We start from the raw sequence: 14,895 nt of genomic DNA, 5'->3' as shown, positions 1-14,895 counted from the left end.
ATTGTTCCCACCATTGATTTAAACTCATAGCTCATGGCTGCATATTGATTGGCCGTAATCTGTCGCGTAACGGACGCGTCAGGAGGGGTTGCTGACACGACGGACGCGGTTAGGTTGCAAGTGGACCTATCTTTTAGTGGGTAAAACCTGGTCGCACAACCAGAGAATAGGGAGGCTGGGAGGCTGGTGCACGCTCCAGGGTAGTTTTGTCCCAGCCACTTCTCTCATCTTGATTCTTCTTCCTATTCAAATGTAAACATCTTACCCTACAAACTTACATCTCTAAATCTGCCATTATCATCAATTAGCAAGCGACCTCCATCATTGAGCTCTTCTTTTGCTATACCCAAAGACTATATATCCTCTTTCAAGACGGCCACTCTATTTTCCCAAATCAACTGCGCTGTTTATCACGTCAGTCAACGAGGCCAATTCGAAGCAATCCTATCGGGTAGACCTGGCAGCCATCAAGACCAAATTTCTAGTATTAAGTCGTTTATATCCTTTGAAGGATAAGCTTAATATTCCAGCAACACCCCTCGACCGTTTTAATCAATAGTCAACACTAACTGCCACTGCCTCTCACTGCCCTTCAAAATGGCCGACCATCACGGCTCTACCACTCCTCCACCGCCCACCCGCATCCGCACTCCGCCAACTCCTCGTCTCGGATACCAGGACAACTGGGAGCCTTTTACCCCTCGCAAATCTGCACGAATCTCATCACGACAAACAAGGTCTCCATCGCCCGACGCATCACATCGTCAAATTCAATCACCGCATACTGCCAAAAAGTCAAGCAAGCATTTAAGCGCTGCCATCGCTTCTCCTTTGCCGCATAAGAAGCGCATGCCTGCTACTGATTTCGTTCGCCGCGCAACAGAAAATATGCAGGCGGAAACTTCTCGTGATGGTGCGAGCCGTCGCATTCATGAGCGATCTACCTCTTCCGTTGCTGGAGCCGCTGGCATGCTTCCTACACCATCAAAGACCCCTCAAAAGCCACCCACGGAAAAGAAAGCTGCACACATCAAATCAGTCGCCCGCAACCTTTTCAGTTCTGATGCCGATGAAGCGACTTTGACACCCAGGAAACGGGCTTCCAAGAAGTACACCGGCATCTCGATGGAGAGCTTTACCGTAGAAGAGGTTGAGGAGCCTATTGAGATCTTCACCGATACCCGGGATCGAGTACCTGTTCGTGATGAGAGCCAAGAGAATCCGTTCCTTACATCGGAAAACCCATTCTTCAGCGATGCACCGCGACCTGAGACTACTAAACGTCACGACAAGCGCAAGGTCAAGGTTCCCGGAGAAGGCATCAAGACTGTCGATGATCTTGCGGATCGCAAGGATGGCATGGTGTACACATTGTAAGTGTTGTTTGACCCAATTATTTAATATGCAAATGCTAATTCGAACAGCCGAGGAAAGAGATTCTTTCGCAAGTGGTCGGAGCAAGAGATGGATGATTGGGATGAGCGTCAAGCCGCGGAAGAGGACCCTGAGGCTCATCTCAACCGCCCATTGACTCGAAGTTCTATTAAACCTCGTCTTTTGTTCCACAACGATAGGACGGATGAGCAGATTGAGGAAGAGGAGGCTGTGACTGACGTCGAGGAGAATGACGAGGAACTACATGTCCCAGAAACTCCATCTGCGTCTAAGCCAGAACGCGCTCGCACTCCTGAAGCACCCAGGTTTGCTCCCGCCTCACCGCCGTCTACTCGACGAGTCACTCGATCCGCCAACAAATTGCCTGACGAAGGTACTCCTGTCAAACCGCCTGGAAAGCGAAGCCCGTTCGATTCTTGGCGACGAACCAAGGAAGGTGTCGTTAAATCACCATCGCGCAAACGCTCCGCAGAAAGCATCGACATTAGGGAGTCGAAGCGTACCCGCATCTAAGGAAATCTCTCACCGTGTAGCGTCGCATATACTTTGTAATGCGGTGTCACGTCTCAGTCAAGTGGCTGCCCCACGAAATTCAATAATTCTGCATACGGTTTAATCCTACTTATTGCCTTTCAAAGGAATTTCGGAACGGTTTTGGCGTTGGACGGTATTGGCGCGTTAATAGGATTGATAGGCCGACAGGATCGACGGCATGTATTGCATTAAGAGACAGCGTTTATTGTTGATACCTGCCCTCGAAAGAGGAAGAGAGGATGGAAGGCCAAGTCTGTTTCGGTTTATTATATTTGATAAGGTTCGGTACGGCTGGTCTGTTCGCTAAGGGTTTTCCCTCTGGAAGTATTCGATTCTGTGAGCCCCGGTTTTTAGGTAGAATTTTTTTTTCATGATGTAGTCGACTAAAGGAAAAGACAAGTTCATGATAATTACATGAGTCCCCTCTGACACCTGCACCTGTGAACATTAAGCCCAATTGGAAGTCGTTCTGTGACGTACTGACGTGATTAGCGCTCTCCCCGACTCTGCATACCTGCCCCACGTGCCCCTCATTGCGATTTCGCCCTGACATTGATTTCATCAAATACTCTATGTATCTCATGGGCATTGCAATTTCGTGAGTCCCTTCTCTCTTCCCTACATATCCTTTAGAGAAGGGAAATACTAACTACTAGGCCAGATTGTAAGGACCCTGTGACACCGTCTCTATACGTCAAGATGCATATCCTCGTCACAAATGACGATGGGCCGCCATCACCACACTCCTCTCCCTACGTTCACTGTCTCATTCAACAGCTCCAGCAGGCCGGCCACACCGTCTCAGTCTGCTTGCCCCATACACAGAGATCTTGGATCGGAAAGGCACATATGATTGGGCAGACTCTCAAGCCTCTGTACTACCGCCCTTCAAAGGTTATCCACGGTGAGGACTCTCCTGGCACTACTCATCATCGACCCTCCCCCTCAGGAGATGTTGAGGAATGGATTTTGATTGATGGAACGCCGGCTTCTTGCGTTCAGATTGGCCTTCATCACTTTTTCCAAGATCGAGGCCCTATCGACCTTGTTGTTAGTGGGCCCAACTACGGCAGAAACACCACAGCAGTCTTTGCCCTTAGCTCGGGGACGCTGGGTGCTGCTCTAGAGGCCGCTGTTTGCCAGAAGAAATCCATTGCGCTGAGCTTTGCCTTCTTTACTCGGAACCATGATCCAGTTATCATCGAGGCAGCTTGCCGGCGCAGCGTCAAGGTCATCGAAACACTTTACAATCAATGGCCCACAGACGGCAGTGCAGACCTCTATAGCGTTAACGTGCCCTTGGTAGAGGGACTGGAGAATAACAAAGCTATATGGACCAACGTTCTGCAGAACTACTGGAGAGAAGGCGGGTGCTTCCAGGAGATCGAAGGTGAGGCAGGAGACGAGAACGAAGAGGAGGAGAGAATACGTGAGGGTGTCGGAGGTGAAGTCGATGATGCCGCCCGACCTAGCTCACGAAAAGGGCATACCCATAAGCACTTCAAGTGGGCGCCAAAGTTCACTGATGTTTACAAGAGTGTGGAGGAGTCAGGCCCGGGCAACGACGGATGGACTGTGAAGGAGGGATTGACGAGGTATGTTGTCTACAACGAGAAGATTCCATCACTGACTATTTTAGCATCACACCTCTCAAGGCAAACTTCATGCATGGTCCTGGAGAATGGAACCAGCAGGAGCTCAAACTGTAAGTGTCCTCGATTGAACGATATGTGGTGGGCAGAAATAGGAGAGAAGCACAGTGCCTGTATTCTACCAAGACCGCCAATAGACATATTCTTACTATTGATAAAGGGACCCAGGTTCAGAGGCAAGCCAAATCAAGCAAGAGGTGGCATTGAGGCAAAAGAGCCCCGCGATTCAAGCTGTCATCTCCTACGAAGACTCTTACGTACAACCACTCATTCTCTCCGCCCTCAACACACTGTTCCCCGAAGGCATATTCAATGTGACCACTGAAGTATCGGAGTCTGATGAGCCAGCTCTTGCGAAGATTGTCCCCCCAGAAGGAAACATCTTACAGATAGTGGCGTACGAGGCCATTGACTTCGAGTATGCTGCCAGCCATGAGCGTACGACTCTTATCAACAGCTATATGATTCGAAAGGCTCTGATCCGAAAACACTTTCTGTCCACTACTGTCGATCACTGGGTCGCAAAGCACCCCGAGTCTGCCTTGGGGTCTCACGTCAAGCGCAGCGAAGCATTCGAAGTTGACTTTGCCGAGTTTCTAGACGATGCTCTAGTGGAAGCTTTTGACCTCCGAGAGAGTATGGAACGCAACGAACAACAGTCGAATCCCAAGGATAAGGAGTGGTGGATCCTGAAGCCAGGAATGAGTGATCGTGGCCAAGGTATTCGACTCTTCAGCTCCATGGATGAGCTTCAGAACATATTTGACATCTGGGAGGAGGACCAGCCTGACACTGATGATGAAGAGGAGGATATTGCTGGGCAGGATGACGACGGCGACAACATTATGACCTCGCATCTGCGACACTTTGTTGCGCAGCCATATATTCACCCGCCCCTTCTTGTCGACGACGAGAAGCGGAAGTTCCACATTCGCACCTACGTGATGTGCACAGGAAGCCTCGATGTCTGGGTTTACAAGCACATGCTGGCCCTCTTTGCTGGAAAGCCCTATGCTGCGCCGGCAGATGCACCAGAGGATATCGAGTCTTTCCTTACAAACACATGCCTTCAAGACTCACCAAATGAAAACGCCGTGCGCCGTTTCTGGGACTTGCCCTTGCCTGGCGATATGCTCGATGATATATTCCACCAGATTTGCGAGGTAACTGGGGAGATCTTCGAGGCTGCAGCAAAGGCTATGCCTATCCACTTCCAGGCGCTGCCCAATGCCTTCGAAGTATATGGCCTAGATTTCCTTGTGGATGCCCAAGGAACTGCGTGGCTGCTTGAGATTAATGCGTTCCCCGACTTTAAGCAGACTGGAGGCGACTTGAAGGAGATTGTGTCTGGGTTTTGGAAGGGCGTATTGAGACATGGAGTTGCACCCTTCTTTGGAGTTGAGCATTCGATCAAGGACCAAGAGGGTGCCGAGGACATGGTCCCTGTCCGTAAGGTGGATTTGGGGCGGCGATAAGGCATACAGTCGATGGAGATAGAGTCGCGAAAAGTGCGGTAGATTTAGTCGTCAACACCTGCTACTCAGGGAGTTCAAAAGTTCTTTGTTTTACATCCACACCTTGCACTTGTTGCACTTATCGTACCATCAGGTTACTCCTGTGAAATTCAAGTAGCACTGATATGAACCGACTGGTCCTAACCATGGTCTAGATGTGCGTAACATAGCCCTTCGCAATGGTAGATCAACATCTTGACATCGGGGACTGCTCAATGTCGGAACACCAAGATTCCGTTATTGCACAATCCGCAAAATGCCAGGCTAGACAGGGCCAGATAGCACATGTACCATGTCTCACCGTAACTTAATGGTGGTTAAAGGTCTATCATATGGAAAAGTGTCGTCCAAAGAGGAGAAACGGACCAAGTTGATTGGTGCTTGGAAATACACAGCCACGAAGCGGTGGAGTTGAAAGCAGGATTCCCCCAAGAGCCATTTTTCTCTTAGCATACGTCTCTTCGTAAATCTTCAATTCATGAGAGTCAAAATTGTGGAAATTCATCAATAAGGAAGTTGGATTTTGCTGTGCCGTAGTAAAGCATGGAATTTTTAGTTGACAAGGAGGCTGTGCTATGATAGTAGTGAAGGATGTGATGATGCAACTGAAAAAGGGTTCCCCCACGAAATGAAACCTGATGCTATGTTCCGGATCGCATGGGTTTTGTAATTGTGAGTTTCACTACAGGGAGTATCATGTAAGATACGTCAGGGTTTTTTTTTGTTGTTTGCTAGGGCGTAAATCTACTTACGTGAGATTGAATCGCGAGATATAACAAACAAGGACCGTCGTACTCCGTGCAACCGCTGGGAAACCGGATCTTGCCAGGACCTTGGCAAGATTTGTACGGTATATTCTGATAGTGTCATATTACATACACTTGATCCTTTGGCGCAGACTGGAGATTAGTCTCATCAGGCAATTTCATGGTCTCCCGGATTTTAGGCTTCCAACGTAGGTTGTTTGCGTCAGGCTCGGGATGTGGCAACTCATGGCAGTGTTCTTCACCCTGCTATTCATATGAAATCGGCCTCGTAGTTAACGGGGTTTATGGGATATTCTCCAGGCGTTCTCGAAGCTTTCCAGTATGCCGTTTTCTCTTGCAGTTTCATAATGGCTAGTAAATCCCGGGCTAGGCTGGCTAAGCTGGGCTTAATTCTGCCTCATTACTTCAAAGACGAATACGTGTTAGCGGAATGGATATGGTAATCATCCAATACATTCTGTATCCTCATAAAAAATGCTTCGCACATCCCATGGTTCAACATCCTGGTGCAGGAGGCGGAATGTATATGTATTGTCGCCACCTAATATACATATTGAAACACATTTTGCACATTCCTCCAATATAGTAGTCAATCACAAAGCTTTGATTTCCCATGGTAAGCTGAGCTGGGCTGTAAGTTACATGAGTCGTAGTGACGCACCCGAACCTTGAAACTGGCCACGAGTTCTCGTTGAATGTGGCTTAGGTGAAGCTAAATCTTGGGCTCAATTTGTAGTCAGGTAGTCAAGCCGGACAACTTTTGCGGATTTACAAACAGACTTTGTGATACAATTAGTTAAGGAAACTACATCACATGTGATGTAGCAAGCACTGCCTCCTGGGACATACGTGTGATAGCAGCAGGAAGGTAGTTGTTGGGGTTAAGCCGCCGGTTTGCTTGCCAGGCACATACAATAGTATTCGGCCAACTTAGTACCTAGTCAGGTAGCGAAGCCATAGGCACTACTGAGTGGTTAACCGGCCGAGTCATTTCACCAAGAGTAAAGTCACGGCGTACGCCAGGCCGAAAGTAAGAAGGCAAGGAAGATACCGGCAGACCGCACTATACTTTTGTACCTGCCTCGCGTGTTCGCAAACAGTGGCTCTTATTGGAATTAGCCGATAGAGGCTGAGTAATGTCACCCAACGTAATGAGAGCCATTCATTTTTGTGGTTACGATATACTCCGTACCTACTTCACCTGTTGACTAACACTTGAACGGAGCCCAGGATTTAAACTCGGCTCAGCTTGGCTTGGCTTGGCTCGGCTTGGCTAGACCCTTGCTGCATCAGCTGCCAGATGGAAGATTTCTGGGCAAAGATCTAAAGTGTAAGATGATTGGCTGAGCAATTCAAGATTCGTTTCCCAAATGAGACGTGAACAACTCTTTTTCAACGACAATTGATCATCGTTGAATTGGAGGTAAAACATTGTCTTTGAGATGATTCCTGGCAAAGAAAGATTTCAGCGGCAGTAGCGATGCTTCATGACTCATTTTGCACTCATCTTGAGTATTTCGATCTGCTCTATTCAACCTGGACACAAGCCCCAACAGCCTGGCCATTGGTTAGATATGTGGCTGTGCAGTGGCACCCGCCACATTCAAGTTTTCATCATAGGCGCATAGGTAAGTAGGTAAGAAGGCCTCCGACTGCCCGTATAGCATTACAGAGTCGAGAGTTCCTATCAAAAGTTTGTATGATGGGCCGGTCTCCAATAATTGTTCCAAACTTGGCGAAAAGAGTAGTCTCGACCATGCCAAGCCCCGTGTTTAAGGGATCAAAACCTCCATTTGTGCATGATCGGCATGTGACACGCGACGGGCATAAAAAGGAGATACGAGAGGTCTCTTTTGGCATAGTAATGCCAAGCCTGACATGTCAAAGATGTCAATGCCTTGATCTCCCCGGCCAGAGAAATCAAGGTTTTTCGAGATAAATGTGTTTCTCCAAGTGTGACGGGTTGTCATCGAGGAGACGCAGTTGGCTCATTTCATATTATCAAGGTTGCTTGCCCGGACAATCTCGCTTCTCTCCCCAACGACAAGGCTCCAAATCAGAAAACGAAGCTTGACCCGAGTAGTGGGGTCTCAAGAACGTTACGATTGGAAGGTTGGTAAATAGCGTTATGGGGTTTACCGCTTCTCGATTTAACGTTACTTGGACAGGATTAAATCCGAGCTCTAATCCTAGTGTAACAGACTAAACATCCCCCGGTACAGTACGACTTTGAGGAGGACTATTGTTTCTCAACATTGAGAGGGCTATGAGCCACACTCCTGGTCAAGCTATTGCGGTGATCAGAAAAACTAACGCTCCCATGGCATGTCGTCAGAATCCTCAAGTTGCTGAGAATATGTGGCTCTGCTCTAAGCCGGAATGCACGGTTGAGCAATCTAAGCAAATAAGCTCATCAGCCGTGTGACTACGCAAGAGTCCGTAAGTAATGAGACAAGGGTAAAGAGGATCCAATTTACAGGGAAATTGCCTATAGGACTTATGAAGTCCGACCCGGACTCGATTCCCATATCCTCTCTCAGCCGTAGGTCCGTCTCACCAGGGAAGTTGCTTGATTAAGAAGATATGTTTTGACTGTGAAAAGACTGCGGGTTCAAGCACGACTTCATGGATTAGCCGCAGTGACATACATATTCATGCCTGGGCTCTTAATAGGGGGCGAAAACTGGTCCAAGACAGGACCCACGGCTAGTAAGAATAGTATCGCGTCGTCACGTCGACCGCTGTCTCGCCCATACCAGCGTGTAGTATGCCTAGGATTTTCCGGCATTTACGTTGAACTGGGGCTCATTCAAGCTATTGTTCTTGCTCATCTCGCTACCAGCCACGATGTGTAGTGACTCGTGAGGCGTCATTTGTCTGTTCGTACAAAAGAAAACATTCAAGCATCACGGCGTTAAACATGCTATGAAACCCTCCCTGGAAATATCGACTTAGTCGATGTTTGACCACCAATCACTGTAATTCGTGCATCTCCCTATGTAAAAAACTGTTTCAAAAAAGCGTGTGGGCTTGGCGCCAAGTCGTGCCATTGACGACTCAGGATAGGGCATTCCAGGAACGCTACAGGCCGATAGATGCTAGAGTCTTGGCTCTCCCCAGAGCTTCTAGACGTTGCCAAGCCGGGATCATCATGCGCGAGTGCGAGAGCGTGCTGCACTGTGGCGACATGGGATGATGATGAGCTGCCTCACAATCTGTTGAGCGCGACAAACGAAGCTGAATAAACGTCACCAAATCGCCCTTTATTCATCTCATCATGGACCCGTGACTTTGAGCTCTGAGTTTGAGTTATGTTGGAGCTAGTAGGTGCAACACAGCCTCCCTCTGCAAGCGCCAAAGGCGTTAAGGGTGCGAGGCCGCCGAGGAAAGGTCCATCACGGGAGATGCGCCCTGGCCATGGAGCCGACGGAATTGGCTATACAGAAAGATGAAGCATGATCGAGCCAGATATGGATAAGGCGATCTTTTGTTAAGCCGTAGGATCTATGGTTGAAGTAAAGTTGAAGGAAGAGAGCTTGTCGTTGCGTACCTCAAGGTTGAAACTGATCGGGAATATGGCACAGTGCAAGTAAGTACGGCCTTGTGCGCATAGCAGGAACCTGTCTCCGCGTATTATTCAAAGTCTTTGGGAGCATTCAGCGCCTAAGATCCCAGGAGTTGCTAATACTACTCTACTCTGCTCTATCCCAAGGTAGACAGTCTTCCGTTGGTTCTGCGCCTGCCCGGTCCTTGCACCGACCGACGGACGGGAGCTCCATCTCAATGGAATACCCTTCAGGTACGTAGCTCTCTATACACACACCCGTGGTGATATCTGCTAACCAATCAGCAACAGTCGACGCTTTGCACTGCCTCGTTTTGAAGACTGGACCAGAGAGAATGGAAGCAAGCTCGGTCGAGGCGAAAAAACATTGGATGCCCATGCATCCTCATCCATTGCCCTCCACTCAATGCATTTCTCCTCAATTCAATCTTCAACTTAACCTTCTCTTTTGGCTGTTTGTTCAATAAGTCGAGTTTAGGTCGGCCATGATTGAGTTCCCGGGGGCTTATTCTTCAGATACCTTGAACCATCCCACTTCTTTCTGCCCTTGAGGCTTCTTCTTAATACCAGTTTCCTTTACTTCCATTTAAACAACATCGCCCCATGCGCTCCTGGCTCCACGCCCTCATCTTCCCTTGAAAGCTCCAGTCCCCTTTGCTCAACATAATATACTAACTTACCTCACTACCGACAACACTTTTGCCGCTGCATAGCCTCAAATCTGGTTCGCTGTCAATTCTCCGGCCTCCAACTCTAGGCTGTCGCTCATCGCGGCACTGCCCGACCCAACATGGCCGATCACGATGACCATCCGCCCATGAGGCGTCGCGCGTATGTGATTGAGGCAGAGGCTCAAGGGGCCTCCAGTGATCCAAAACCTTATCATCCGTTGAATGCATGCTGATGAATATCTCAGGCCGACCATCACCATCGATACCACCGCTGTTAACCCTAATATTTCTACCGAACCCCCCCAAGAGTCAAATCCTTCCAACATGCAAGACGATGCAGTCAGCCCTACAACAATATCCGACCCTGTATCGACCAGCGGTATGTCGCAACGACCTTCGAGACCTGAATTGGACACATCCTTGGCCTTTGAGAATCGAGATAGCAGACCAACAAGTCCCCACAATGTCTCGAGCCCAGTAACATCAAGATCAGGCGAACGCGGTGTTGGATTCTTATCTGTGCCTATGAACCACCGGTCGCGACAAAACTCAGTCGACTCTGACGACATGTCTCGATCCGTTTCTTCCCAAGGCGATACTACTGTCGTGGCCTCCAACTCGACACAGACAGATACGCTGAAAGGCTCCGAATACAACCACAAGAAGATCATCAACGATGAGAGCGCTTTGAAGCCAGATGCAGGCACAGAGCAAGATTTCAAGGTTGAAAACAACCCCTTTGCCTTTACACCTGGCCAGATGAACAAAATGTTCAACCCCAAGAGTCTTCCGGCTTTTTACATGTTGGGTGGCATTGATGGTATCGAGAAGGGTTTAAGATCTGATCGAAAGGCTGGATTGAGTATGGATGAGAAGACCCTGACAGGCAAGATCTCATTTGAGGATGCAACATCTAAGAAGCAGATACCCCGCGAAGATCATGCTGCAGCGCAAACAGGCGCTGGCTTTGCCGACCGATTACGTGTTTTCAAGGACAACAGGTTACCGGAGAAGAAAGGCAAGAGCCTTTTGGAGCTTATGTGGATTACCTATAACGACAAGGTTTTGATTCTGCTATCAATCGCTGCGGTAGTCAGTCTCGCAGTGGGCTTATATCAAACCTTTGGCCAAAAGCACGAGCCGGGCGAGCCCAAGGTTGAGTGGGTTGAAGGCGTTGCGATTATTGTCGCCATCGCCATCGTCGTCATCGTCGGCTCCTTGAACGATTACCAAAAGGAACGCCAATTCACGAAGTTGAACAAAAAGAAACAGGACCGTCTAGTCAAGGTGATTCGATCAGGAAAGACGATAGAACTCTCTGTCTTCGACATCTTGGCCGGCGATGTGATTCACATTGAGCCCGGTGACTTGGTACCAGTCGACGGAGTTCTGATCGAGGGCTTCAATGTCAAATGTGACGAATCTCAGGCCACAGGCGAATCAGACATCATTCGAAAGCAGGCTTCTGAGGTTGTCTACAACGCCATTGAGAACCATGATGACCTCAAGAAGATGGATCCTTTCATCCAGTCTGGTGCTCGCATCATGGAAGGTGTTGGCACTTATATGGCTACCTCAGTTGGTGTTTACTCTTCATACGGCAAAACTCTCATGTCATTGAACGAGGATCCTGAGATGACCCCCCTCCAGGCGAAGCTGAATGTCATCGCTACCTACATCGCTAAGCTCGGTAGTGCCGCTGGTCTCGTGCTCTTCATTGCTCTCTTCATCAAGTTCCTTGCCGGACTACCGGCTTCTGATGATACACCCGCTGAAAAGGGACAGCAATTCCTCAACATCTTTATTGTTGTCGTTACTATTATTGTGGTTGCTGTTCCTGAAGGATTGCCTCTTGCTGTTACCCTGGCCTTGGCTTTTGCGACAACCCGAATGCTTCGGGATGCCAACCTTGTGCGACACCTCAAGGCCTGTGAAGTCATGGGAAATGCCTCTACTATTTGCTCCGACAAGACTGGCACTTTGACCCAAAACAAGATGCAGGTTGTGTCGGGAACCATTGGAACAAGCCTCCGTTTTGGTGGCTCATCCTCAGGAGATGCCAGCGGTGCCTCTACCCCAGTGGATACTAGTGGTGATATTGGTATTTCCGAGTTTGCCAGGATGCTCAGCAAACCTGTGAAGGACCTTCTCCTCAAGTCTATTGCACTCAACTCCACCGCCTTCGAAGGAGAGGTAGACGGAGAAAAGACCTTCATTGGCTCCAAGACTGAGACTGCCCTACTCATTCTCGCCAAGTCTCATCTTGGCATGGGTCCCGTGAGCGAGGAGCGTGAGAACGCCAAGGTTTTGCAGCTCATTCCTTTCGACTCTGGCCGCAAGTGCATGGGTATTGTTACTCAGGGTCCCAACGGCAGCGCACGTCTCTACATCAAGGGCGCCTCCGAAATTATTCTCTCCAAGTGTACTCAAGTACTTGGTGACCCAGCCAATGACGACTCTCTTGCTCCTATGTCCGATGATAATGTCCGCACTGTCAAGCAGCTCATCGAGAGCTATGCGAAAAGGTCGCTTCGAACCATCGGTATCTGCTACAAAGACTTCTCCTCATGGCCACCCAAGAATGCTGGCCGTGTCGATGGTGGTAACGAAGTTGTCTTTGATGATCTTTTCTCGGACATGGCTTTTATTGGCGTCGTCGGTATCCAAGATCCTCTTCGAGAAGGTGTCCCAGAAGCTGTCAAGCTCTGTCAGCAGGCTGGTGTTGTTGTTCGCATGGTTACCGGTGACAACAAGATCACCGCCGAGGCCATTGCAAAGGAGTGCGGCATCATTCAGCCTAACTCTATTGTTATGGAGGGACCTGAATTCCGCAACCTTTCTAAGCTGGAGCAAGAGGAGATCATTCCCCGCCTGCATGTTTTGGCACGGTCATCCCCTGAAGACAAGCGTATCCTTGTGAAGAGACTCAAGGACAAGAACGAGACAGTTGCTGTTACTGGTGACGGTACCAATGACGCTCCTGCTCTCAAGATGGCCGATGTCGGCTTCTCCATGGGTATCTCTGGTACTGAGGTCGCCAAGGAAGCTTCAGCCATTATTTTGATGGATGACAACTTCACCAGCATTGTCAAAGCTCTGAAATGGGGTCGTGCAGTCAATGATGCAGTCAAGCGATTCCTTCAATTCCAGCTCACCGTCAACATCACTGCCGTCATCCTCACATTCGTTACAGCTGTCTCTAATAACGAAGAGTCATCTGTGCTGACCGCCGTGCAACTGCTCTGGGTCAACCTCATCATGGACACACTTGCTGCCCTCGCCCTCGCTACCGATCCTCCCCACGACAGTGTTCTGGACCGAAAGCCCGAGCCCAAGGGATCCAGTATTATATCTGTCACCATGTGGAAGATGATCCTTGGTCAGTCTATTTACCAACTCGTCATTACCTTTGTCCTCTACTACTATGGCCCAATTGTGCCACTAAGCCCGAAACCGGAAAAAGACGAAATCAAGACACTGGTTTTCAATACCTTTGTCTGGATGCAGATTTTCAACCAATGGAAGTAAGTGCCGTCTCTTGTAATTCAAATTGGATTTTCCTAACGCGTACAGTAACCGTCGTCTGGACAACAAGTTCAACATTTTCGAAGGCCTTACCAAGAACTGGTTCTTTATCGGCATCAGTGCTATCATGTGTGGTGGCCAGATCCTGATCATTTTCGTTGGCGGCGAAGCCTTTCAGATTGCTAAGAAGAAGCAGAGTGGCGAGCTCTGGGCCATGGCCATCGTTCTTGGCTTTCTGTCTATCCCAGTCGGCGTCATCATTCGCCTCATTCCTGACCATTTCCTCGAGGCTTTGATTCCCGAGTTCCTTAAGCAGCGTGCTAAGAAGGTACCCGGTCTTACAGTATCCGATGAAGAGATGAGCATGTACCCCGAGCCGTTGGCGGATGTCCGCGACGAGCTCAACTTCATACGGCGCATGAAGGGTGGGCGATTGAACAACCTCAAGTTTGCAATCCAGCATCCCAAGGAGGCGGTTGAGATGGTCAGGTCTAGAAGTCCGTCTCATTCTCGATCCAACTCCCTCAATGCACCGCAAACGCCAATCCAGGAGAATCCATTTGACGGGTCGCCGATTGGGACACCCAATTCAGGCAGGGGGCCTAGATCGACGAGGTCACGGTCTAATTCTGCGCTGGGAGCTCCTACGGTGATGGCAGGCATCGTGGCAGCAGGTGTAGCGGCTGGCTGGCAACCAAAGATGCGGCCAGACAATGACGGAGATCACAGTGACTCACCAAGGTAGTTGCAGAATGCGTGCGAGGTATTTTTTATTCTAGTATTGCTTTGGGTACCGATAGAACTGGTTAGCAAGGAATCAACATGAGAAGAGTTTGAGCGATTGAACAACAATAAAAGGTCTTTGCAAAAATGAAATGACTGCTGGACTGAGCGAGCGACTGGAAAGAAAGCCAAGGTATCTATCATGATATAACTAAGATTTACGGATACTAGACGGCAAGATCTACCTAACTTGGTAACTAATATTGTGGATGATTCAGTAGGTGGTCATGGATTCAAGACTAATTAACAAGAAGAATTACCTTACTCGAAGCTGACAGGATTGTAATATGTATTATGAGTAGGTACTCGGAAGACAAAGATATAATGGGATTGTATCAAGGATGCCGAGGCATCAACAAAACAGAAGGGCCTAGTCAAGTTGAAGGTTCAGTTAGTGGGGTGGTTGATAGGCAATATTGTAGCCGACCAATCAGCGAGAAAAGTGGCAACCTGGCATGCCATGTCATGCAAGATGGACAGCTAACTAGA

General features: G+C 48.9%; 3 protein-coding genes across 3 annotated transcripts; all 3 read left to right on the top strand.

The window, feature by feature from the left end:
• Window positions 1-597: 597 nt before the first annotated feature.
• On the top strand, window positions 598-1,908 carry FPRO_03136 (uncharacterized protein; the record flags this gene model as incomplete). The annotated part of the gene is made up of 2 exons (XM_031226685.1): window positions 598-1,373; window positions 1,425-1,908. 2 exons carry the CDS (start codon window positions 598-600, stop codon window positions 1,906-1,908), a joined length of 1,260 nt encoding a protein of 419 aa, XP_031077197.1.
• Window positions 1,909-2,628: 720 nt separating this feature from the next.
• Window positions 2,629-5,056, top strand: FPRO_03137 (uncharacterized protein; the record flags this gene model as incomplete). The annotated part of the gene is made up of 3 exons (XM_031226684.1): window positions 2,629-3,524; window positions 3,569-3,634; window positions 3,742-5,056. The coding sequence occupies 3 exons, from the start codon at window positions 2,629-2,631 to the stop codon at window positions 5,054-5,056; spliced, it is 2,277 nt and encodes a 758-aa protein (XP_031077196.1).
• Window positions 5,057-10,217: 5,161 nt separating this feature from the next.
• FPRO_03138 (putative calcium P-type ATPase) lies at window positions 10,218-14,368 on the top strand (the record flags this gene model as incomplete). The annotated part of the gene is made up of 3 exons (XM_031226682.1): window positions 10,218-10,258; window positions 10,344-13,622; window positions 13,672-14,368. 3 exons carry the CDS (start codon window positions 10,218-10,220, stop codon window positions 14,366-14,368), a joined length of 4,017 nt encoding a protein of 1,338 aa, XP_031077195.1.
• Window positions 14,369-14,895: the final 527 nt, after the last annotated feature.

The sequence above is a fragment of the Fusarium proliferatum genome (genome assembly GCF_900067095.1).
Source record: "Fusarium proliferatum ET1 genome assembly, contig: FPRO_scaffold002, whole genome shotgun sequence".
Classification (NCBI taxonomy): Eukaryota; Fungi; Ascomycota; class Sordariomycetes; order Hypocreales; family Nectriaceae; genus Fusarium; species Fusarium proliferatum.
This window is presented reverse-complemented; position numbering and strand designations above follow the sequence as displayed.